The sequence below is a fragment of the Dermacentor andersoni genome, chromosome 4 (assembly GCF_023375885.2).
Source record: "Dermacentor andersoni chromosome 4, qqDerAnde1_hic_scaffold, whole genome shotgun sequence".
In the NCBI taxonomy this organism is placed as follows: Eukaryota; Metazoa; Arthropoda; class Arachnida; order Ixodida; family Ixodidae; genus Dermacentor; species Dermacentor andersoni.
In genome coordinates this window covers 37,111,240-37,136,325 of record NC_092817.1, presented here as the reverse complement: position 1 = coordinate 37,136,325, position 25,086 = coordinate 37,111,240, and the positions used below count along the sequence as shown (strand labels likewise).

Genomic DNA, 25,086 nt, shown 5'->3' with positions numbered 1-25,086 from the left:
TACAGCTTTCTGTTACTCGATACGTGCTACATAAAGGTGTTTTTCCGAGCGTGAAAGAAGCCCCCAAGTACATGCAAGATTGCCGCGTGACTGGCCGCTCGAGGCACTATGCGTGTACTTGCGGGCTTCTTTCACGCTCGTAAGAACACTTTTATGTAGCGCGTATCGAGTAACAGGAAGCTGTATCGGGAGTTTTTCATCTTGCTCTAGAATTTTCTCATTGACACTTTTCATTTAATTATAATATTTGAGAAGTTGGTTAAGTAATTAAGACTAATTATCTAAATAGGGGGAATGAGGAGGAGGAAATAACTTTACTGTCTGTCCCGAGAGTTGGTGGGGAGGGCCAAAGGCCCCGCCTAGGTGACGGCCAGGAGTTCGGGGGTATTGGCGGCATCCTCGGCCCGCTAGACGGCCCACAGTTGATCCTCGAGGGCGGAGTTGAGCAGCGCGGCCTCACAGCGCATGCGAAGGCTGTTGCTAGAGGCCGCGTTCTCGTTATTGTTACATATCCCTCGGCATTCCCATCATATATGCTCCAGAGTGGCTCTGGATTCACACGTGTTGCGTTTGTCCGTTTGATATATATATCCGGATATATTATGTGCGAGAGCGCAGGATTCGGATACGTCCTGGTTCGTAACTGCCGCCATGCAACAGACTGCATTTTTGACAATTTTGGGTGAGGTCGCGGGAATATGACCCTCTGCAACCTATTAGTGTTTCGTGATGTCATTATATGTGGTCATTCTGTCTTCCCACTCATCTACCGCACCGTAACGTTCGGGAGGTGCCGGGACGTCGCTTGCGACCGCGGCTCGGTCCGTAAGCCCTCGAGCCGCGTCGTGTGCCGCCTCGTTGTTGCCGTCCTCCTTGCGAGGGCGTGAGCGGCTATCCATGTGACGTATACCTTTCCTTTGCAATCTTGACCTCCTGCAAGATGAATGCGTAGTGCCTCCGGGGAGATTCGGCCGTTGGCAAAGTTTCTTACTGCCGTCTGAGAGTCGCTGGCTATCACGGTTGCGTTAGTCTGAGCTACTGCGAGCGCTATGGCTACTGCTTCCGCTGTGTCGTTAGGCGGAATGAAAAAATAATAATAATTTGAGTATCTCCAAGTGACGGTAAACAACATTGCCTTGGTTCTGTCCAGCTACGTGGCATTTGAATGTCTAATGTTTGGCTCAAGTTACGTGGGACACCTTGCATAGCGCGTGTTTCAGCGAACACTTTTCGAAACTTTTCGAAGGTTGCCCGTGGCAAATGGTGCAATTCTGGTCCGTGAGCTGGGGTGCTATGCAGGATGCGCCGAGTTTGGCGAAACTCGGGATCTTCACGAGCTCTGGCGACACCCCAAGATGAAAGCACGAATGGTACCGAGACACAGTTTGTCTTTCGACAAGCCTCCAGTTTCATTGGTTTATCTAGATTCACTCTGGCTGGCTATCATTCCTTGGGCGTTGCCTTCTGGGCGGTCGACAAACTGGGGCTCACGTGATCATACCGTCGGTGCATGGTCGTGCCTTCTTTCACTTGTTTGTCGTTCCACCGAGTGCATTACATGCAGAAGCAAGTTGTAAAACAAATGCATTTAGTACAATATTATTAGTTACTTTAACGTGGTTTAGAAGCATTTTGAAACTTACGAGATGTGCACTGAATGCGTCTTAGACTAATTTGTAATTTAGTACGCTTCGCATTACACCACGAGGGAACGCTGTAGTGGCGTCATCACATCCATTCACTGGGCAAGCATGGCGGCTAAGCATCAGAGAGGCCCAGTGTAAACAAACCCGTACAACGAGCTTGCAGTGCGCGACGTAGTGATCAGGCTCGACGATGGCCACTATTTCTTGGATAGTTCTGTTCCTCCGTGGGCAATCTTCCCGTGCACCCGGTAAGACTGCCAATAGCTTCGGCGATTTTACAGATCGCAACGCGCACCTACTGTTCACGGCGAAGTGCTGAAGAAACAACTTGTCCGGTGCTGCTTCTGCGAGTGCGCCGAGTTCCTCCACTCTGCGTGACTGCGAGCGTCACGAACATTACATAGTGTGGGCAAAAGGCAGACATCCTATATAGCTGCGATGCGAAAAGGAGGTGGTACCGACGATGGATCTCGCTACCAACACAGTGAAGGAGACATCGACAAACTGCAGATAAGTATATTTCTACTGTTTCATATTTAGCATACTAAGAGTGCACGGATTAAGTCACTTTCGTAGTAACGAACTGAATGTCCAGCAGTTTAAAGAAGGGAGTGAGAACCAATGAGTGTTCGTGCTTTTACATGCAAGTGGGCCCGCGAAAATATGGAAAAGATGAAGGTAACCTTCACTAACTTGGTGAGATAACAGAAATTCATGAGTCACATTAAGCCAGCAAAATTTATGGAAGAGTATTTTTATCCAAGTGAAATATCAATAGCAAGTACTGATATAAAGCAGGAAACTTAGACAAAAATTTCATGGGTTGAACAGCACATGGAAGGCATTGCCGAATCGTGATCGCCACGTTACCGATATCCTTGAAAAAAGTCTAGAATCATTGCATTCCACCTGTTATGCGATATGGGACATAAACCTGGAGGTTAACAAAGAAACTTGAGATGTCAAGGACTGTGCAGAAAGCGAAGTAACAAAAATTGTTGGAGATAGCGTTAAGGCAGGAAGACAGTGGCGTAGAAAACCGTGGCAACTGATATGCTAGCTGAGATTAAGAAAAAAAGGAATCGGCAGGCAGGCCATGCACGTATTCGATCACTTGTTGCCAATTCATATCAGGTGATTACATAAGCATGACAGAATGGATGTCAAGGAGAGAGAACTACAGCCGAGGATGGTAGAAAATTGCGTATTGGGACAAAAATATGATGTTTGTAGGCATAGGATGCAATCAGCTCGTATAAGACGGGATTGTAGGGTGAGGCATTTGTTTTCCAGCGAACAAAAATAGGTTTGTGGTGCTGACAGTAGAGACTCGTGAAGGTGCAGGGCCACCTCAGCTGCTGGCACACTAATCAACATGACAATTGGCTCTGAAAAAGAAAACCCCAGTTATGAAAAATAAAGCGACGTTGTACCAACGCATTGTTTTATTATGCATACTACACTAGAGGCTTCCACAGTTAAGGGCACTTAGTACTAATAGTGCAACGAGCATTTTTCTTTGTAAATAATGGTTTGTATGCGGCTGATTCATTCCGATACACTTTTTGCAGCAAAACATTCTGCTGCTGGAGGCACTCAACCGCCTGGTGGCAGTAGGCGAGCGCCAGGCACGTGCTCTTGAGAGTGTGGCAGAGGTCCAGAGGGCTGCTCTGCAACAGTAGTATTGGTGCCCTCACTGCTCTCCTGTCGAGCCCACAGAAGGCACCTTATAAGGGAGCTTTCAGTTTAATATTTTGTTTATTGTTCAAGAACATGAATAAAATTATTGCAGTAAACATTGTGCTGTGCATATTAGGAGACTTGTAACATGCACTTGGTGTCCCTTCAAAATAGGCAAAAACGTAAGAAAACCTGTGCCACTCTTGGACCATGTAAATAAAAAATACACCTATGCAGCATACACGTCATCATGCTGTTTGTTCTTCCTATGTGCAAGAATACAGTGCGTGTTGATTAGCCACAAGATGAACGGTGTGTGTAATTCACAATGAAGACAGGAAACAGCAGGAGCTTAATAATGCTATCACCCATAGACTGTGCATATGACTGCAACACTCCCCGATTCAAATGTGCCATTACATGCATGTTCGATACCACATATTCTTTAACATTGTCTTATAATTGCATGTACCATATTTCACACATCTTAAGCCCTTGCATAGCACACTTCTGATGTATCCATTTCATAGGCCAAATAATTGTACACTTTGTCCTTTTGTGTTGTATGAAAAGCAGCATCCTTTACAGTCGGATAAAACTTCAGAAGACAGGAGAGGCCCCACCCAGATGACAAAAGCGCAGCAGCCGATTGCCTACACGTCTAAAGAAATAGTCCCTCTCCAACGAGCAAGTATTAGTCTGTCCGGCGGCACGATGTCAGTCTAGAGTGCGTGCCCATTGGTGCAGGCTTGTGTTCACCTGCCTTGAAGTGCAGATTCCGCAGCCTCCTAAAGTTGTATCCGACTATAGAAACACGTAATGCCTTGCACCAGTTGCATAGACTTCTGCAACTTGATAGCACACAATGATCAGGAGCAGAAATCTATAAAGGCATCCAAGCAAAGCTGGCTGGCCACACTTCCATTATGAGGGGCTGAAAAAGGTCTCGCCAAATATTCCCATGACGTCCTTGAAAAAGAGGTGGTGTTTGTCACTTCTTTAGAATCAAAAACAGATTACACTGAATGTTGTGTAGCACGTCAAAACAAACTGAGCTTGGTTATTTGCACAGCATGTAATGGGAGGTTGTGCTTCACATAGGAAACAAACTGCTCTGTGCAGTACAATTTTGAGGCCGGTATGGCACCTATTATGTCAACAGTGTCTACATACAAATTACTTTTCACAGGCCATTGATTTCACCATTATTTTTGTGTGATGGTTCTTTCAATCAGCGCTTGTATTACATGAGCAGGTGGATTTGAAAGCAAAGCTTTGTTCGCAAACCTTCCGACTTCCATAATTGTGTGGCAAGGCACTGGCATGCTGTCGAATAGCTCACACTTCCTCGGTCCTGCACCAAAGAAGCCCAATGCTCTATTTGAAGTTGGATCGCACAACAATTCCACGGCACACAAAGAAGTGTAACACACACAGCAAAGCATTCTGCTGTGTGTATTTCTCTTTGTGTCCCGTCGAATTGTTGTGCAATTAAACTTCAAGCTTCTATACCAATACACCGTCTTCAACCTCACCAATGCTCTAGTTATTAGGCCACAATGGTGCACATCTTTGAAATTTCCCAACACAAATTAGCTCTCCAAAAAATCACAAATGTTAAATTTTGCAGCACAGCTGTATGTATGCACGTGCCATATTCTTTACCACTAAACTCACAGGAATCAAAGAGGCAAGCATTAACCAGCCTTGCTGCTGCCGTTACCATTATCATCATGACACCAATGGAAAGACAGTGCCACGTTTCAGTAAAGGGAGTGCTGGAGGGAAAGGTGTGACAGCGAGGGCTTACAATAAAAATAACGGTTACGAGACATGTTCAATGCCAATATATGCTGCATGTCGCTCAGCCTACTTTGGCATTGCGGCAAGGGTTTACTCGTTTGGGCATATCACGTTTTGTGTAATCATTGCTCTAAAGCTGTACAAATGGTCTATTTGCTCTGCAATGTTTATTTTTATCATGGTGGGTTAAAGACCCACTTTTCATTGGCATCTGCACCACATTTCTCCCGATATGTAATTTTGCCTTGGTGGTTCATGACATCTTCACGTACAGAGAGTTCTGCAGAGTATCGGATGTGCATTGTTCTACTGCTTAAGAATTAGAGCCCCATTATGAGACGAAAATATTCAATTGATCCATCCAGAATAACGCTGCCCCCCCAAAAAAAAGAAGATGCACTGAACCTCTGGCACATGCATCGACAGTGAACAGAGCAAACAATCTGAAGTATTTTCTTCATGCAAGCCAACACACTAAGATTCTCAATGCATTTTCATTTCGCCACAAATGCATAGGCACAACCGGCTTGGTGCAACATCTACATCTCGCGCTGCAACAAATTGTGCAATGCCTCGCTGTTTCATAGTGCGGCCGATAGATTACGCATGACCAAAATTCAGCATTGTGCATACTTAGTAACTTCACCAATGAAGAACCCCAAGTTCTTTCTGAGATTAGGATTCATAGGTTACTTCACACAATTTGTGATATCCATTTATCTATTTATACTTAATTAACCTCTTTCCCAAGAAAGTGAGCCATTTGGAAGGCACCCTGACAGACAAGTAGAACAATTGGCAAAAAGTGATCAACCAGCGAAAAAGTCTGTTAATCACAGTAACGCTGACATTGAAGGCGCCTTAATTCCTACGTACGCTCCGTCGACACACCCGACTACGTTCGTAATGTTCCCACGAAGTAGGAAGCATTCTTTTATATATGCCCGCTCCGCCGCAGTATTCTGGAAAGCTAGCCACCGCTTACGCACTGCCGCATCGATAAGCGCGTCAGACACATCTCTGACACAGTTGCTAACAGTTGCTAACAGTAGTTTGATGGCGTCCAATGTAACGCTCGGCGCCGACGCTTCCCTGAAAACTCCCAGTCCCGTAGAAACGGAGGGCACAGATGACTTGCTCTACGACGGTGAGCGAATGAAGCCCGCCACGCTGTCTCCGCAGACGAGAGTCTTCACCTAGCTCGTCACACTGATGTCTTCGACAGGCGAAAATGACGCTGAAACTCCCCGTCGGTCATGCAGGTGAACGGGTCCGGACGGTCATACTAACGCTTGCTGCCGCTGGACGCAATGAAACAGGCTGCTGCTGCCGCCGCCATGTTCCCGAGTTGAACTCGGAGGGGGTTTCGCGATGTACGAGTTTAGCACGAGTTCGCCTGTCAATCAAAACCAGAGGTCACGCCCCGCGCGAGGCATGTAACTATTGCGCGCGCACCCACTACAGTTGGGCCACGCCCAACTTATCTTCCGGCAACAGCGACGCGGTGTCGAGCTGAGAGGCATCAACAATCTTGACCGCCGACATAAAACACGCACAACGCACTCTCATCGGTGATGTACTGAGCACCACTATCAAAAACAAAGCGTTGACTGTCGCTGGCTTATGCATACATCTTCTCGGGCTGAGATGGCCGCACAACACGGTTTCATTGCCTGCATTGTGGCGCGTAGCGCACAGCAAATAATTATCGGCACGTCAGTGTAGCTGCTTGCAAGACGTCGATGGGTCGAGGGGGACGACGATGCTGAGGAGTGCGTATTGCAGCAGTCGTTTGAGATGGCTGCTCTGTCATCGGTGATGAAACGGAGCCACAGCGTCGTAAGCACGATCAGCGTCCGAGAATCGCTCGCTCTTCTAGACCCAGTGCAATGGCATTTCTTCATCACAAGCACAGCGCACTCAACAGTTCCAACACCTCTCTCCGTTCGAAATCTGATTTCATAACTGCACACAAGAGCCCTCACCTGCCGAAATGCGAGTGCTGCGGCGTCGTTACGATATCCATCTGCGATCGCTGCTGGCTCCAGCAGAGGTAATCCGCAAGCACCTTCGACTGCACAACACACTCATATACTGCGTACATGCGCTCAGAGGCGCCTTCACTGGGCAAGCGATGACAAGCGATGAATTGTGTCGCTGGGGAAGCACGCACTTTTCGCAATGTATCGCAGAGGCTTCGCGCACAAAGACAAACTGGTAAATTTTCACTGAACTGCGTCACTACGCACTCTAAAATAACATACCGCCATTTTCCAGCGACAGCTGTTGTCAGGGGCGTAGCCAGGGGGGGGGCTTATGGGGCTTCAGCCCCCCCCGAAATTTTTTCGTGCTGTCATGCGCCGCCGACCAAAACAACTCCCGGCGCCGGAAATCATGCTCGATTTTGTCTAGAATGTCCTTAATTCACGCTCGAAAATACATTTTAGCGCAAACATTGCGAAATCGGGCTGGATTTTGCGGAAACGCCCATGCATCGGGAGTCACATATCGTAACGCAAGGAGCCCCACCGAGCACAAAATTTCAAGGGCGTTTTGATGGCGAGCGGGCTCGTCTCGGCATCTCGCGGAGGCCGTGGAATCTACGGAGCGCTTGGATTTCAAGTCTGAAACTTTGTGGGTATAAAGTACTCATAACATTTTGATGGGAAAGGTGCATTGACATTTCCAAAGTCGTGCTTTAGATTTTCAATTCCGGAACTTTGTGGGTTTAATGCTGTTGTAAACATTTGACGCCAAAGGTGCATCGACTTTCCTAAAGTCGTACATCGGGCCATACAACGAGACAAGCGAAATCAACATACTATCAGACAAGTTGACAAAGCACGCAGCGAGGTGCAATGAGACAAAGCGTTGTGGTGGTTCATTTGTGCCGTCAGGTCACAGAAAAGAATATGAACATTTTTTCTTCACCTGCGCCAAAGCATCCATGTCAAGACACTAAAGCCACCATTGTAACCGAGTTCTTATTTATTTTTCTACCTAGAATTTTATTCGCGAGGATACATTGAGCCTCTTTATTTATTTATTCATTTATTTATTTTTTGTTCTCGCAACCCGCGGGCTGCCGATCCAGCCAGAGCGCATGCGTTTTTCTCGTGCTGCATCGACCACCGCGCGGCGCACTTGGATGCGCGTTCGTTTTTCACTGTCCGACTGCATTTTCGCCTGGCAGAGTTTTGGACGCTTTCTGGCTAGCAGACGAGAAAAAGAAACAATGAATAGTCGCTCGCCGCCAGCACTGCGGGGACTCGACGGATTGCAACGCGTTCGCTTGAGCGCAACCTCTCCGGATAATTTTATCTCGCCGGTGTAGGATACCGAGCAGTATGCGTATGGCTTTCTGTGGACCAAACGTCACACGTTTTCTTCGATATTCCTTCGGTAGCCACACTAGGTGCCCAAAGTAGGCATTCGATTGTAGCCAACATGCTTTCCTTTGCGTCATTCTATTTCACCGCCCCCCGCCCCACAAAAGAAAAAAAGACATTGTTGCGGCGCAGCAAATTATCGCATGGTGAAAGTTCGATTTTGTTACTTCTTTTGCGGAAAGTAATGGGCCACGGGACGCTTCAGTTGCCGGATACTATTAAATTATTGCAATAGCAGCTATATGAAGACTCCAGGCACATTCCTGCCGTTGCCCTCATGTTCCGTATAAATAAAGGCCAATGGTGATAACATCGTGACCGCGCGCCGCATGCTCTATGTGCGAGTGAAAGCGTGGGGGGGAAGGGGGAGGGGGTTAGGCCACGATGGTGGCTCAGTCTTGTGTGCGCAAGGGAGAAAAGCGGGGAGGAAGCGCGCCGCCTTCCGTCGCACGCGATACATTTTGAGAGTGGAGGGAGGGGGGGGTGCTGTGATCTGTGAATCTGTGGTTGCGCAACCTGTTTACTTGCCTTGTTTGACGCATTATGTAAGTGACTTTTTCTTAGGTACGTAGATTTATTGGAGACTTATACGTATATTTAAACATCTTGTTGCCAGGTTTTGTGTATATGCGCAGTGAGCTTTGTTTCCAGTGACAATTTTTTGCCCTGTATCAAGCTGTATCTTCACATTTGTATATTCCATTTTATCTTCGCATTTCTAATATACGAAGGCGAGTCAAATGAAAGTGAGACAACCCGCCCCGCGCAATAATGGTTCGGTTCATTATTTTCGAGGCATGCGCGTAGCACATACGCATCTCATTTACAAGTGACATGCAGAGGTGAGGTTAAATGTTCTTTAATGCTCTCATACACTGGGTTGAACATGGTTGTGTGACATAATGGACACTCCAAAAGTTGAACAGCTTGGTGTCGCGAGGTTTTTGACAAATCAAGATGTTTCCCAAAAAGAAATTATTCGCCGTATGGCTGCCGTATGCGTTGAACATTGCGTTTCATTGGCCACTGTGAAGCGTTGTAGCAAACTGTTCAAAGAAGGACATGAAAGTTACAAAGACGATGCATGGTCGGGCCAAAGCGACCGTGCAATCACCCCTAACACAATTGAAAAGGCCGTGGTTGCTCAGTGGCTATGGTGTTGGGCTGCTGAGCACGAGGTCGCGGGATCGAATCCAGGTCACGGCGGCTGCATTTCGGTGGAGGCGAAATGCGAAAGCACCCGTGTACTTAGATTTAAGTGCACGTCAAAGAACCCCAGATGAGGGTGACGATTTTTTGTCTGCAATTGTGAGCGGGGATGACTCATGGTGCCGCTACTATTAGCCTGAAACACTACGGCAAAGCTTACAGCGGAAACATTTGAATTCACCACTCCCAAGGAAAACAAAGGCCGTCATTTCTGCCGGAAAAGTGTTGACTTCTTTTTAGATCGTTAGGGGCCATTATTGATCGAATTTCCTAAACCTGGAGAGACTCTAAATCGTTTCAGATATTGTGAAAGGTCGGATCGGCTGCGTGTCGCAATCCAGAACAAACGACGTGGAAAATTGAGCATTGGGAACATCTTGCTTCACGACATTGCCCGTTCCCACGTCGCTGATGTGGTTAATACAAAACTGGCAAAGTTCAAGTGGGAAACGCTGCAAAATCGCTCATGCAGCCCAGACCTGTTGCCTTGCGTCTTCCACATTTGGTAAAATTTGAAAAATCTGCTCAAGGGAACCAGATTCGTGTCGGAAGATGACGTGTATTCATTTACAGATTTTTGAGGCAGCAACCCAAGGAGTTTTATGAGACGGGAATTACGCGACTCGTTAGTAGGACAAGTGTCTAAATACTCATGGTGACTACATTTAAATAAAGTACCCCGTTTGTCATATATTCCCATTGGCTCACTTTCATTTGACTAGTCCTTGTATATTTTTCAGAACTCCTGCTTTTTACATGTGCTCTCTGTTGCGACTATAATTTCGGAGCAATTACTCGCAATACAAAGCCGGTGACAGCTGCTCCTGCAGAATACATTCCAACAAAGGGCAGCATCATTGAGATTTTCCCCTGGTCGTTGCATATGTACGAAAATGTAAACAAGGTTGTTGAATCACACACACACACACACACACATATATATATATATATATATATATATATATATATATATATATATATATATATATATATATATCCCTCGACTCATTCTATAAGCAGGAGGCCGAGCTGCAAAGTGAGCCCCCCACGAACGAAATTTCTGGCTACGCCACTGGCTGTTGTGTCGTTTTTAGTTGGTAAAGCGGGGGCCTTAATTGCCTAGTGCCTAGTGAAGCGCCTGCGATGAACAGCCGTACCGCGGCGCTGCGTTTCTATTCCCCTAATAACGAAAGAGTGGCCATGACCCTCCATGGATCATGACCGACTTTATTGAGAATACCACTGCAGCGCCCCTAGGCGACTTATCACCGTATGAACGCCCCGTGCGTGCGACCCGCTTCAATGTACCGCTTCTAAGCTTTCGCCTCCCTGTCGCCACTCGCGGCAAGAAGTGCAAAATTTAATAATTTGCTCGATATCCGTTTGTCATCACAAATTTCTAGCGTAGAAAACGAAAAACAGATACCTAAAGAAATAAAACTGTTCGTTATTTTATTTGTTGCATTTTAACGTATTCGTTTGAGTGACAGTGTAGGTGCAAGAATGCCCCGCATGTACCCTGTTCGCATTCGATGGCGGATAGAAAGACAGTGCCCGAAAGATGAGGCACGCCCTTGACGCGCCCGGGAAAGGCGTGGCAAGCGGCTCACGGCAAGTGTGCAGACAGACAGCGGGGCAGTCACGGTATCGCTAAGTTGCGACAATCCGTTGATAACAATACGCGGCGCTGGCGCGTTTCGTTGTGCAGCCTTCTGCGCTTGAAACGTAAAAGCAGCACCCTGCGCGGCACGCGCAGGGTGCGTTCATGTTGTCATACGCGGCTTTTTGTCTACATATTTTTTTGCCTGCACCTTCCGCGCGTTCCGCGCTATCTCCGTTCACTGACTGCCGTCGAGCAAACTCGGGTAAAACTCGGGTGAACGAGAAACTCGGCGCATCCTGCATAGCACCCCTGGTCTACTCGAAGAGGCGGACATTACTTGTACAAAAAAATTGAAATGCGTAATCGACTAATTAACAAGAATTCACGAATTATTTTTTAACTAATTACCTTATGGCACATATTGCGATTTACAAATTCTAGCCGCGGAGTTCGAGAGGCGGATCCACTTGGAACGAGTTTTCAGGATGACACAAGTTTCGAGATACTAATTCCCAAACTTTGCGGAGAAATGCATTAGCGTTCCACTTAATTTTGTGCTTCACCGCATAAAACGATGTTTTGTTAAGAAAGTGCCGCATTTCGCCCTCATCGAAATGCGGCCACCGCGGCCGGGATTCGATGTTGCGACCTTGTGCTTACGGCGCAGCACCGAAGCCACTAAGCAACCACAGCGGGTCTCAAGGAGTTCACATTTTTAGAAAATGTTGAACATGTTTGGGGTTTTAAACACAACAGCGCGTATTTTGACAGGGACAAGGACGGAGACAGGACACGGACGTTACAAGTCAGCGCTCGTCCGTGTCGTGTGTGCCTCCTTGTCCCTGTCAAAGTACGCGCTGTTCTGTTTAAAATGGCTTACCAACTCGCCCAAACGTCCGTTTTAACATGTTTTGAGTGATATGCAGATAAATTTCGGATCCGCTGAGCTATTTAGGCGTTACACGAAAATTGCTAAAACTTCGTTTTCGATCGGCTTAAAACGGTACATGAAACGGTTACAAAGTTTCCCGCTTTCTTGGAAGGAGCAAGGACGGCAGCCATATCATATTAGAGAAAGTAAGGACCATGCTATGTGCGTCGGGTACTGAAAGCTTGAAGTGCGTAGAATAATTATGCGCTTTGAAAATAAGTACTGAACACTCGTTTTCTCTCAATTTTCAGTCGTTATACAGGGCGTGCGTAGTTCGTTTTTTCGATATTCTCGGTGAACTACGCTAGGCAAGTCGTTTACATTTCGTTGAATAGGAATCATGTCGGTTACACGTGTAATAAGTGTTTAATCTTCGTACGTTAATTACAGTCTTTGTAGGAGATAACTTGTTGAAGCTTCCAGAGCTCCGTGCTGCCGCTATAGTCAATGTTTCCAAGAGTCCCAAAAGAATTATACCGGGTGATTTTTTTTTTAGATTATACACAAGTTTTAAAATGATCGCACGTGACAGATAGCATAATTCTATTCATTGAGCTGTATTACACTAAGAGGCTGACATTACTTGCACAACAAATCGGCTAATTAAAAAAAATCCGCTGGTAAATTTTTAACTAATTCCAGAACATATTGCAATTAACGAAGTGACGAGGTGTAGCCGATGACTTCAGAAAGCGCATCCACGAAACGTATCCAGTTTCGAGCTATTCATTCCCAAAGTGAGCGATGAAATACACCGTTGTTCCAGTTACTTTTCTGTTTCGATGCATGAAACCGCGGTTTCTCAAGAAAGGTAAGTGCAAAATATAGTGAATCTTTACGGCATGTTTAACAGCGCATATCTTGGAACCCGTGCGATCCTTAGAATACGTTCTAGGTGGATATGCAGCGCAAGCTCACTGGTTACAATTCGTAAATTACGATAAGTGCCGTAAAATAATTAGTTAAAAAGTTAGTAATGTGTTGTTAATGGTCGATTACGCATTTCAATTTCTTGTGGGGGTAATGGCCGCCATTTCGAGTAATCCTGCTCAAGGAACACAATTGCGCTATTTAAGCAATTTTATAAAATTCTGTATGGTCTAAAAAGAAGAAAAGAAAAAGAAATGACCCATATATGACACCGAGTCGAAGTTCGATGGAAATAAAGAAGGGGTTGTTTGAAGTGTAACGTGTGGAAAAGCTTTAGCGTTACTGGTATAACTTTTCAAATAATTATCGAACCTTTGTCTTATTGACATTTTCGTGCGTTATACTAGGTTAGTAGTGGGTTTCCCGCACGTACTGGGTGAATTAAACGAGCCAGCTGTTCATATTTTATAAAACAATATAGCGTTATGGGTAATGTGTAGGCAAATGTCAGCATGTCTGTGTTTATTGCGGCCTTTGCAATAAATACGTATTCAAGCGCTGCGGAGCGGTATGAAAAGGTTTTTATTTTTTTTTTTATATTTTACGACCGGCTCAAAATTTATCCCACTGCAGGCATAATAACAAATACCACCGGGATCAAACTTAGAGAAGATGGGTTAAGCGCTATGGCAAAATAGCACGCGGAGTAAAATACATGTGCATCAGATACAGTCGTAGCAAAATATTTCTTCATGTAGTGTTCGGAGATGTCATACAATCCTTATCAGCAATGTTTCTCAATGTCCTGAGCGAACTCTAATCTACACTAAGTTTATATTTGATGACGATCGGAAGCATAATGAGTGTAGTGTGTAGCGAAATCTGAACGTTTCTGGCTTAATTAGGAGCGTTCAATATAATTACTGAACCCCCGTGTTTTCGGTATATTTCGGTAGTTACATCAACCTACACCAATGGCCTGGTATCGCCTCCAACTCAGCGCAAGCTTAAGCCACTGAAAATTCTTTGGAGCGTTAAATAAATATATTAATTTCTTAATCGCGTGCGTAGTTGGCCTGTAGATTCAACGGAGGGCTTTCCATTGTTGTTTCTTTCACTTTCATTGTTACACGAAATACTGACGTCCACACGTGATGCCAAACACAACTGCAATGAACGTCAGGAGTTTCAGCGCTATTGATTTCTCTAATGAGTATACAGTCGGATTACAATTGCAGCAAATTCCGACCACGTGCAGCATTAAAACAGAATAAGAAGTTGAACAGAATTATTACTGTCCCTCTGTGCAAGACGCACAAAGTGCCTACCTTTTTTTATCGCATAACAGGCAGCCCTTGACACACAAAAATTGGCAAACTAAATGAGTTTCAGGACTGAGTTGAGGTTACTTGAAGTAATTAGGCTATAAGCCTCGGAATCGTTTGCTGACCACGGGAAGATTTGAGCCTATGCCCAACGATTCGCATCTAGCTGACATGCCATGCATAGGGTACGCAGGGCCTTCTTATCTATTTATTTGTGGAACCAGTTCAGAACTGTTTCTCTACTAAGTTCCGTCTCGGTTTCAGCTCCAAAATGGCGGAAGGATAAACTTTCGGTTCGGTTCTGGCTCCACTGAAGATAACGGTTCATCTTTTCGGTTCAGTTCCACTTCACTTTGACCCGTTGATTTATACTTCAGTTCAGGTATTACAAGAGAATATTGTAAACTGTAAATATTGCAAGGACGAGGAGACACAATCTAGCCAATGCTATTCATTGCATGCCTAGAAGAAATACTCAAGCTATTAGAGTGGGAAGGCTTAGAAGTGAAGAAAAACGGTGAATAGCTCAACAACTTTCGGTTTTCAGATGACTTTGTGCTGTTCAGTAACATTGGGGATGCACTGCAACAAACGATTGAGGACTTTAACCGAGAAAGTTGGAGAGTAGGGTTGACGATTAAGATGCCGAAGACAAAGATAATGTTCAGTAGCCTTGCAAGGGAACAAGAATTCATAATCGCCAGTCAGCCCCTAAAGTCTGCCAGCCTCTAGAGTCTAGAATCTAGCTAGAACCACCACTGCGGCCACTGAACTTGTAGGCTTCGTCAAAATACCCCTAAACACGTCAAATATATGATCAACGCCAGCTGCTGATCGAACACCAGTTCAGCAGCTGTCGCAGGAGGAACCGGAGGTTCAGCAGGAGGAACCGCTCCATCCATGGTCAATCTTCTGTCATTCCAAGGAAGCCCTCCAGAGTTTAATCTCAGCACTGCGTCATGGATCACATGAGCAGCTCGTCGCAGAGATCAGACAGGTGCACCATCGAGTAGTTGACAAGGACGTGACATAATATATCAGTGGCTGCTTAGTCACTGTGGCATACATGGCAATGATCAAGCGGACCCAGCTGCCCGATCTGCCTATGACGGCGTCAACTGCGTTTCCATTCCTCTTTCGAGAGCCGATGCAGCGAAGAAACTTTCCGCGAGCCTAACGTTGGTTCTGTGGGATTAATCCGACTTCACAAGTGCACGCCTTCATACCCTGGAGCCTCACTTACTGTATTCCGTCCGACCTTCAACGACGTGACTGCAGCCTTCTAGTGCATCTATGGCTTGGAATGGCATTTTCAAATGCGTACTCCTTTTGCGTCGGAATGGCCAATAGCCCACTTTGAGACTTCTGCGGGTTCAGCGAAACGATTTCGCCCCTTCTTTACGAGTGCCCTCGTTTCAACCAGCAAAGAGCAGCCCTGTCAGCCAAGCTAGACCAACTAGACAAGAGCCCACTTACGGAAAACAACATTCTTTGAAACTGGCCTATACGAACATCAGCGCGATCCGCTATGAAGGCGCTGCTGCGTTATTTAAACGACACTCGACTGTCTGACAAGTTGTGACAAGTTGTGACTGTACACTGAGTGACGTAGAATGTATTAGTCTGACGTTGACACTGTGTAACACTATGTAACGCGTTCGCAGAATTTGTCGCAGCAGCCACAGAATAAGTTGTGTATTGTCTGTGTGCGTTCCTTTTTTGCTTTCTTTTCGTATTATTTTTCTCTCATCTATCGCATCCTTTCCCTCTCCCTGATACAGGGTAGCGAACGGAATCATATCTGGTTAACCTCCCTGTCTTTCGTTTGCCTTTATCTCTGTCTCTCTACGCAATTATCTAGGTTACTTACTCACAAGGAACCATGATCACGAGAAGGAAATTTACAAAAGAACAAGAACAGGTTGGAGTGTATACCAAATCCTGACTGTATCTGCTTCTGATTCTATCCATTCACGCCGAGCTTTACTACAGCAGCGCTGTGGAAGCTGTACGACAAGCCACCGACAAACACCATATAAGACCTGGAGTAGTAGAACTTCATATGTGAGGTGCAGAGTGATACTTTTCAACACAAGTGCTCGCTTCAATTCCGACGTCACCAGCCCGCAGATTGTACCAATGCTGATTATTTCCCAGTCGTTGGGGAATAGTCAGGTATCCGCGACATTAAGCGGGTAATGCCTCGTGCGCTTTAAGACCATCCGGTCTGTCAGAAGATTCGCAGGAAAGGCTGCTCGTATTCGTGGAAACCTCTGCAAGCATTGCCCGTACGAATAGTCGCACGACGGAGCGGACGGTTTTCTTTACGCCAACGTGTCTCGTGCCTTACCGTGCGGTGACGAGTATTATGTGCACACGTACCTTGTCGGAGAGCAACTGCAGGTTCTGGCGAAATCCCTCCTCGGTGCAGCGCAGATCGGCCGCCTTGCGGGAGCGCAGGCGCTCGAGGCGCTTCACCTTCCGCTCGAGGATGTCCTTGACGTGCTTTTCGTCGCGCGAGTACTCGGACAGCGAGCGGTACGCCTTGCGCCAGATGTCCAGCTCGCGCTGAAGCTCCAGCAACTCGGGCGCCTCGTGCGGCCGCAGGCTCTTGGTGTCGCGCAGCCGCAGCAGGAGGTACGCACCCGCCAGGCACAGCAGCGCCCCAGGCACCATGTGCGCCGTGAACGAGGTGAAGTTGATGCCCTGCGCGCAAGGCGAGCACGGTCGGCGAAATAGAAAGCAGGGACAACGATGCGGTGAGACACTCCTGGCGAATTCTCGCCGTCGCCGCGATGTTCCGTATAAAGTCCAAATGCGATATGATCCTATCGCGCCCCGCGTGCTGTGGGTGCGAGGGAAAGCGTGCGATGGTGGCCTGATGCGCGCAGTCCTCCCGCGCGACCTGTGTTGGAGGTAAAGTGATCAAGCAGGCTCTATTGTTTTCCTGCTTTAGGGATATTTAGGGATATCTTGTCATCTATGTGTTTGACCTTACTACCCGACCGCCTATCACTATGTCAATGAACGTCACTCTGCGTGTGCGTTACTCCTTATTTTTCTTGTTTTTCTGGCCCCCTTTCAAGTATAGAATAGGATACCGAGCACGATTTTCGTTAACTTCCTTGACATTTATTTCTCTTTCTCTCTCTTGGTATATGACACTCTTTAGCGGACAAGTTTCTCGGCGGCGTCGGAAGTGATATACACAACGACGACTACGAAGCGATCCTGACGAGGTCCATTACTTGCATTTACAGAGGCCTCAAACTCGCGACAAGTTTTGATGCCGAATACAAAGTACACCCCTTGCGGGTCACATTGTATGTTTTTGAGGACGTGTTAGGAAGGAATGCGGAGTGGCGGGGGTGAGGAGACAGTAGTAAACGACATGCAGTACCACAGACAGTAACTCCAGGGACCTGCGTGTTTTGACGCACCTTAGTGCATACAAGTGGCTGAAATTAATATGTCGAGATGAATATATGACGTGACCAGTAATAATAGAAGTTTGAGGCGATTAAATGCAAGGAAAGGTCCAAGTCGTGGAAACCACAGCGAAAGGTCACAAGGGGAGAGGGCGTCGGTGGAAGAGTGAGAAGAGGACATAGCTGTAATCGGCAAGGAGGCTATGACCATTGACCTCGATGGCAAAAAGAAACGAGGTTGGCCTTAAGGGTCGCAAACTCGCCAGACAATGGTCAGTTATGGTCAGATTTAGTGCAGCGGACTCTCCAGATCGCCCTGAGTGCCCGAAGAAATAGTGGGTCACCGGCGTGCTCGGGTGGAACACACTTATGTATTTTAGGTTGCGCGTTTGAGCTTGGCCCGAACACGAAAGTCGTGAAGAAGCGCGCAGGCACACACAAAAGCGTTAATGTTGGGGAAGTCAGCCGGCGCCCTTACTGGCCTCTTCGCAAGGAATTCGCCGGCGGTTCCGGACGGCGCGTTACTATCGCAAAAAACGGAGGGCGATAAATTTTTTCGCAGTTGTGATATAAATTTTGAGCATTTAATAATTTATCGTCATTTTGAGAGCCTTCAGAAACACCTAAAAACAGCGATATTCGGATTGGTTTAGTACAAACAGCCTGCACACACAAACAAAAGCGCTATAGAGCGCGTTGCCTCTTGTTACTGACTGAACGTGTCGTCAAGCGTGTTATGCTGTGTTGTTCAGCAACGTTACAGATGACTTGAAACAAATAATTGAGGACTTGGTGTGGAAGTGCGATGGTACCGAGGTTCCACTCGCGTCAAGAGCTAACCGAAGGGCATCGGAGGACCGGCCGGCTGACCAGTCCCGACTCTTGAGAGCCAGCTCATGCTGGTGGACAGGGCGTGGCGAACGGCCCGGACCCACGGCTTCCCAGACTGACGACACCGCCCGCCTATAGGGCAAAAACTATCTGCTCATTTGTTCAATAAATTTTATTACTACTGCTATAATTTGTCACGAAGCAGGAAAAGGTCATAGGTTCGAAAAGTAATGTGCGGAAGACTGAGCTGTGGTGCACTCTGTGAATTAAACCTTGGAACTGGAATTCTCGACGGTGTGAATCACAGCGCACGTCATTTCCTGTCCTTGTCCCGGTTCACAAAAACGTGGAACACCAACTAGGTCGGTGTTAAACCTTGTTGCAGTTCTACTTAGGACGCTGTCGAATACCCGTCGCTTCCGAGCCAATCTTAATTGATGCAGTCCTCGCTTGACCCAATTGAGCAAAGGCAGCATGGTGCAGTTCTATATCAACGCCAAATTCAACATAGTCCAAAATACACGCCGGCGCTCAACCGAATGCGCCATTCGGCACATCAATTATCTACGCGCGCTAACACAAGGTGCCACACTTTGCGATCTTGCTTGTAGTGAGCGCGCTGCGTGCTGAACGACGATGACTTCAATCTATTCAATGAGTAATGATGTATGACGCGGCAGCGCGCATACATCACTATATATCATACATATATAGAAAAAAAAAAGATAGATAGATAGATAGATAGATAGATAGATAGATAGATAGATAGATAGATAGATAGATAGATAGATAGATAGATAGATAGATAGATAGATAGATAGATAGATAGATAGATAGATAGATAGAGGGGGGGGGGAAGCGAGGCTATCGCCTGCAAAACAATTCAGTCGCATGTGACTGCAATAATACCTTGAATGCTTTAACGTCGGCACACCTACTGATGAGCCTGACTTCGACACACAGACGCTGCACTATCAATAACCTCGTTAAATAACGCTTACCGCCGTCGAAATAGTTGGGAACCACACAGGCTGCGCCAAAACCTCATGTGCTCAGCGTTTTAAATGCACATCGCGCATACATTCCACTGAGACGTCTTGTGCATTTTTTGTTACCGACTACACTTAATTACTTTTCAAAATTAATTCGGAAACGATTACGCAATATATCCATCCCGAATATGAAGTACGACGTATGCGGAATCCTACGAAAGTGACGTCAAACCATCACGTTCTTGGCGTTTGCTTTCGTGAAAATCGATGCCAGTTTGACCTAGACCGCAGTGTCGCCCCAGACGACAAAAAGGTACCCGCGGAGTGCGTCTCGAATACGTTGAGATGATTTGAAGATCCAGGATGCATCACCAACACGCGAACCAAGCATACAATGTTACATCTTTATCTTGCTTAAAAAAAAAGAAAGGCGGTTCTTACGACAACAAACACCCAGAGATCGTTACTTTGTCCACGTACGTATAGAGGTGATGTTTTCAGCATCTACGAATATACGCGAAGTGCCTCGAGCGGCCAGTCGCGCGACAATGTTGCGTGTAATTCGCGGATTTCTTTCACGCTGGGAAAAACACTCTTATGTAGCTCGTATTGAGCAACAGAAAGCTGTTTCGGGAGTTTTTCATGTTGCTCCACAATTTTCTCAGGGACACTTTTCATCTAAACATAATAATCGAGAAGATGATTAGTTAATTAAGACTAATTATCTAATTAGGCAGTTTGCAAGAAATAATCTGAGTATCTCCAAGCGACGGCAAACAACATTACCTTGGTTCGGTCCAACTACGTGCCACTTGCATATTTTTAAAGTTTGGCTCAATTTACGTGAAACACCCACGAATACATAAAGCACGAGACGTGCGATTCCAGGCGCTCCACGTATAACATCTTGGAGAGAGCAAGGCGTTCCGAATGGGCAAGAATTCGTTAATGGATTCTCTATACTACACAGGAATCAACGCGTTGTCGTTCTCTCTGCATGTCGGTAGCGCCGCAAGTGTTCAAACGGACATCAGCATCGTCGCATGTACACGCGAAGCCACAGCACCCCCGGGTATCGTCACAAAAGCTCGCTCGGCCGCAGAGAACTGAGAATGTACTGCTCGCGAAAAGACCACCGCCGCGTTACAACCTTAGCCACGAAGCTTCGCCAGTGCACTTCGGGAAGCCTTCGGAAAGCTTTCGAGTTCTCAGCAGCCTTTTGGCGCTTTCGATGCTCGCCCCGAAGGCTGAGTTCAAGCACGCGCGTTGCGAGGAAGGAACGACAAAACCAGGCGAGCGCGGATGCAGTCTTTCGCACGCGTGTTCGCTCTTTCCTCGGTCTTTCTCTGGAAACACGTAGCCATGTGGAGTGTGGATAGTGGCTGAAGTTTTCGATTTTACTTATCGACACGCGATAGCTAGGGATACAGCGCACCAAACGCGGCGCCGGCGACTCCTTGGCTGTAGAATATGTAGTACATACAAAATATACTTGCAACAAAGACGTTTAACAATATGCAACATAGTTAGAACAATGTTACGCTGTCCCATACAAGTCGAAATAACAAGACGAGACAAACAAATATGCTTTTGAAAGAGGTAATGTAAATAAACAAGTATACGAGAAATAACAAATAAATGATACTAAATAAAGACTCAAGCGAATAACAACTATATAATATGCACGCCTTGGTAGGAATATATATATATATATATATATATATATATATACACCCATAAATATATTTGCCGCAATAACGGTCAATAATGCCGCTGTCAGAAATTTTGTAATGCTATTACAGCGCCCTTTTAGATTCCTCTGGGTGATCACGGGCCTAATCCTCGAAGATGAGAGGTCTACGGTCTAATGTCATTAATAGTGATATAAATTGACGTTTTGATGTGACATGGTGCGGGAATTCTAGCAGAAGGTGATGTGTCTTCGTCAACAAAGCCACAATCGCCCTCAGGGATTTCGGCACGGCCAATTCCGTGTGAAAAGTGTTTTGCGTAGGTGAACATTAAGGGTTTCTATGTTTCCTTCTAAGGGTGATGGAATGCTGAATTCAATAAGCGAATCAATATAACATAGATCGGAACTCCTGGAATCTCAAGCTGAAGTTAGGGGAAACACATTTTTAATATTCACTCTGATATAACTTCAACATTTCTTTTTCTACTTTTTGGCAGAAAATAAAAGTGGCCCGTATGGCAACGAATGCAGATAATGTCATGGTGTAGTGACATAAGAAGCAAAGTAAAACTTATATGACAACAATAGCGTCGAGTGCAGTCAGAGATCGTAAAATAGAACTACATTTCTCAAGACAGGTCGCTATGTTATGCGTCCGTCATTGTACATTGCAGCAGCTGGCAGTGCATTCGATCCCGCGCTGGACTTTTCTTATTCCAGACTACCACGGAGACCTATGAATATATCGCTCTTCAGTTTCATAAGCCTCGCTGCGCCAGGAGTTCACGGGAGGATACAGGAGCCACAGGAGCCATGAAGCTAGAGCACGGTTACATATACTTCCACTCACTCGAGGAGAGGCTTCTAATCTTGTGACCGATTTTACGTCTACATTTGCAATGCCCACACGCAGGCTCACACACGCAGGCTCACTCACTCACTCACTCACTCACTCACTCACTCACTCACTCACTCACTCACTCACTCACTCACTCACTCACTCACTCACTCACTCACTCACTCACTCACTCACTCACTCACTCACTCACTCACTCACTCACTCACTCACTCACTCACTCACTCACTCACTCACTCACTCACTCACTCACTCACTCACTCACTCACTCACTCACTCACTCACTCACTCACTCACTCACTCACTCACTCACTCACTCAGGGTGAATCCTGCACTAGCACCAATAAATATTATAAACAATAGGAAAGAGCCTATTCCCCGAGCTTGTTCCGCAAGGAAACAATGGATCCAGACAGACATGGTAAACGTGGAAAACAAGCGAGTATGATAACATTATTCACTCGAAGCGTGCTGTTCCGCTGACTGACGTGCGCTGACAATCTCCTAACAGTGCTCCCCCCCCTTTCTCAGGCCCTCCCTTAGTCGTCCCGCCCCTTCCTATTCCGCAACGCGATCTACACTCCGTCCTCTCACATCTTTCCGGCATACCCGGCACGAGTCTGCAATGTCGCGTGGACCCCCCACGCGTCTTTCTCTCCCACGAGCGTCTTTCTTTCGGACCACACCGGAGAAACCACCTAGGCGGAGTAGAAAACCTGGGCTGCGCGTAGACGATAACGTCTTCGCGTCTCCTGTCATGCATACAAACTAGATAACGAAACATCCGTTCATTACCGGCAGCCCATAACAGAAAGAAAGAAAGAAAGAAAGAGAGAGGGAAACGCTATACAATGCTGTAAAAGAAGAGAATGCCCAGGAAGCTTTATCTCCGGATAGATCCACGCTGCTGGCTTCGTCTACTTCCTCGTTTGTAAGACTGGGCCACGTTGTCCGGCCGTAAAGTACCATGGTGACCGCCGTGGCAGCGGGTTCGTGTCGCTCTAAACTGCACGCTGACGAGCCTCTTGTGATTTTCGTAACGGCCGTCGAAATGCGGTGCTAATTGTAGCAGCCTTAGCGGTAAGGACCATGCTGCGTTCCTGCTTGTTACGGTGTGCCCATTAAAGTTTTACACTGCTCGACCAACTTGCACGATAAGACATTCTAATAATAATAACAATAACAACGCAGGAACGTACACAAGGAAACAAACTTGTGTCTACTCTCTTCCGTCTTTGTCGTTGCGGATATGCAGGTCAGGTTAAATTGGACAAATGGCGCATACTGACACTTCGCTAGGATTGCAAGTTGCGCCATGGCCACATAAAGCTATGTTAGTATGTTGCCAGTAGTGGTTTGGTAGAGCCGTGTCAGGGGTCACCTTTTTTTATTTTTTTATTCTTTACTTATCTTGTCAGTATCCTTAGGCGCCAGTTCATCTTTCCCCTCCAATGCTTCTTTTTGCCAGTATTGGGTGCATCGTGTTTGCTGCCGCTTTCTCCTAAACTGCTTAGTTACAGTTTTCAAGCATGCTTTCGAATGATACAGTCGTGCCGATCCACGGATCTGCTACTGCTGACCCCGCTTTCCCTGACGGACCTGCCTGGAACCTCCCTGTTCCCGACATCACCTGCTGTGCCGGTTTTTTTTCTCTTCTTTCCTTTCTTTTTCTCTCTCGCTCTCCTTTTTCCTATCTCTCTTTTGCTCTCTATGTCACAATAAACCACTGGACGGAATACTGAGACAAAACATGTGTCAATGCAGACCTTTCAACATGAACTGATACGTAATTACTGCTCTTGCTGTATATTATCTTCGTGTCGGCTATACCCCGTCTTTTTTTTTTGTAATTGGCTTTCTTTATCAAATTGCACTTCGGGTTTTACACCCCTATTCATTTTCTTTCTATTGGCTTAAACCTGCTATACCTTAGTGGTGCGGGTTTCCCTCACTTTTATTTAGGTTTCTCTTTTTAAATTGAGAGGCTCAATAATAAGCCGTGTTAGGGTAGTTAACAGACGGCAGAGGGGGGGGGGGGAGGCGGTGTCTGTAATTTCACCCCAGAAATGTGGAAGGTCGCCGTCGTCGAGCTTCCCAGGAAGGAAAACCAGTGGAGGGGGCTCAGTTAGTTGGTCAGGAGACGCTCTTCGGCCACAGAGAACTCACGTCGCAACCCCGGTGATTCTTAAAATTCCGCACGGGTGGTCTGAATACGTGGGGAAAGGAATGGCGGTGGGAGCTGTTTGGCCCAGAAGCGCGAACGAAAGGGCGAACGGCTCGATAGGTATGCCTCTGTGGCGGCCGAGAAGCCGTTCCAGAGACGGAGGCATCTTGTAATCCGACGCGCGGGCTCTTGAGCGACGGGCTGGCACCGGAGCGTCATTGGAACGACAGTTTTATGGACCCAACCTGAGAAGGACCGCGCACAGGATGGCATTGTGCATCGATGGGTGCGATCGAACAACATCGAGTTCGAAGTATACGTTCGAGGTGCGACTTTCGCTCGCGCCTAATTGCTCTCTTTAATATTGCGTCTGCGTAATGTGAAAGCAATGAAGGGCATGCACAATCAAATTTTAGAAAGCTCCCTTCGTGGGGTGCAAACGCCCCGGGGCCACCTTCACGCCTCAGTTATCATCCATCAACGCTCACTTCTTGTGGCCTTCAACCGGGTTGTCGACACATCTTCGAACGTTTAGTTGACGGCCGTCTTCCGTTTATGGTTAAACGCTAAACAGGGAGCGGAACAAGGCGATACGTGCGGGCCGGCTTTCGTATGCGTACGAGCGCGCCGGTATACAACTGCCAATTGTCGGTAAGTAAAGCTGGC

The 25,086-nt window shown here is 46.6% G+C and overlaps 1 protein-coding gene across 1 annotated transcript in view; it reads right to left on the bottom strand.

Moving 5' to 3' along the window:
* The window catches only part of LOC126536932 (P protein-like), a 359,119-nt gene that overhangs the window by 117,255 nt on the left and 216,778 nt on the right, over positions 1-25,086 (bottom strand). Inside the window, exon 7 of the mRNA XM_055073617.2 lies at positions 16,839-17,162. Coding sequence (XP_054929592.1) covers positions 16,839-17,162 — 324 coding nt within the window. The remainder of the gene's footprint in view (positions 1-16,838; positions 17,163-25,086) is intronic.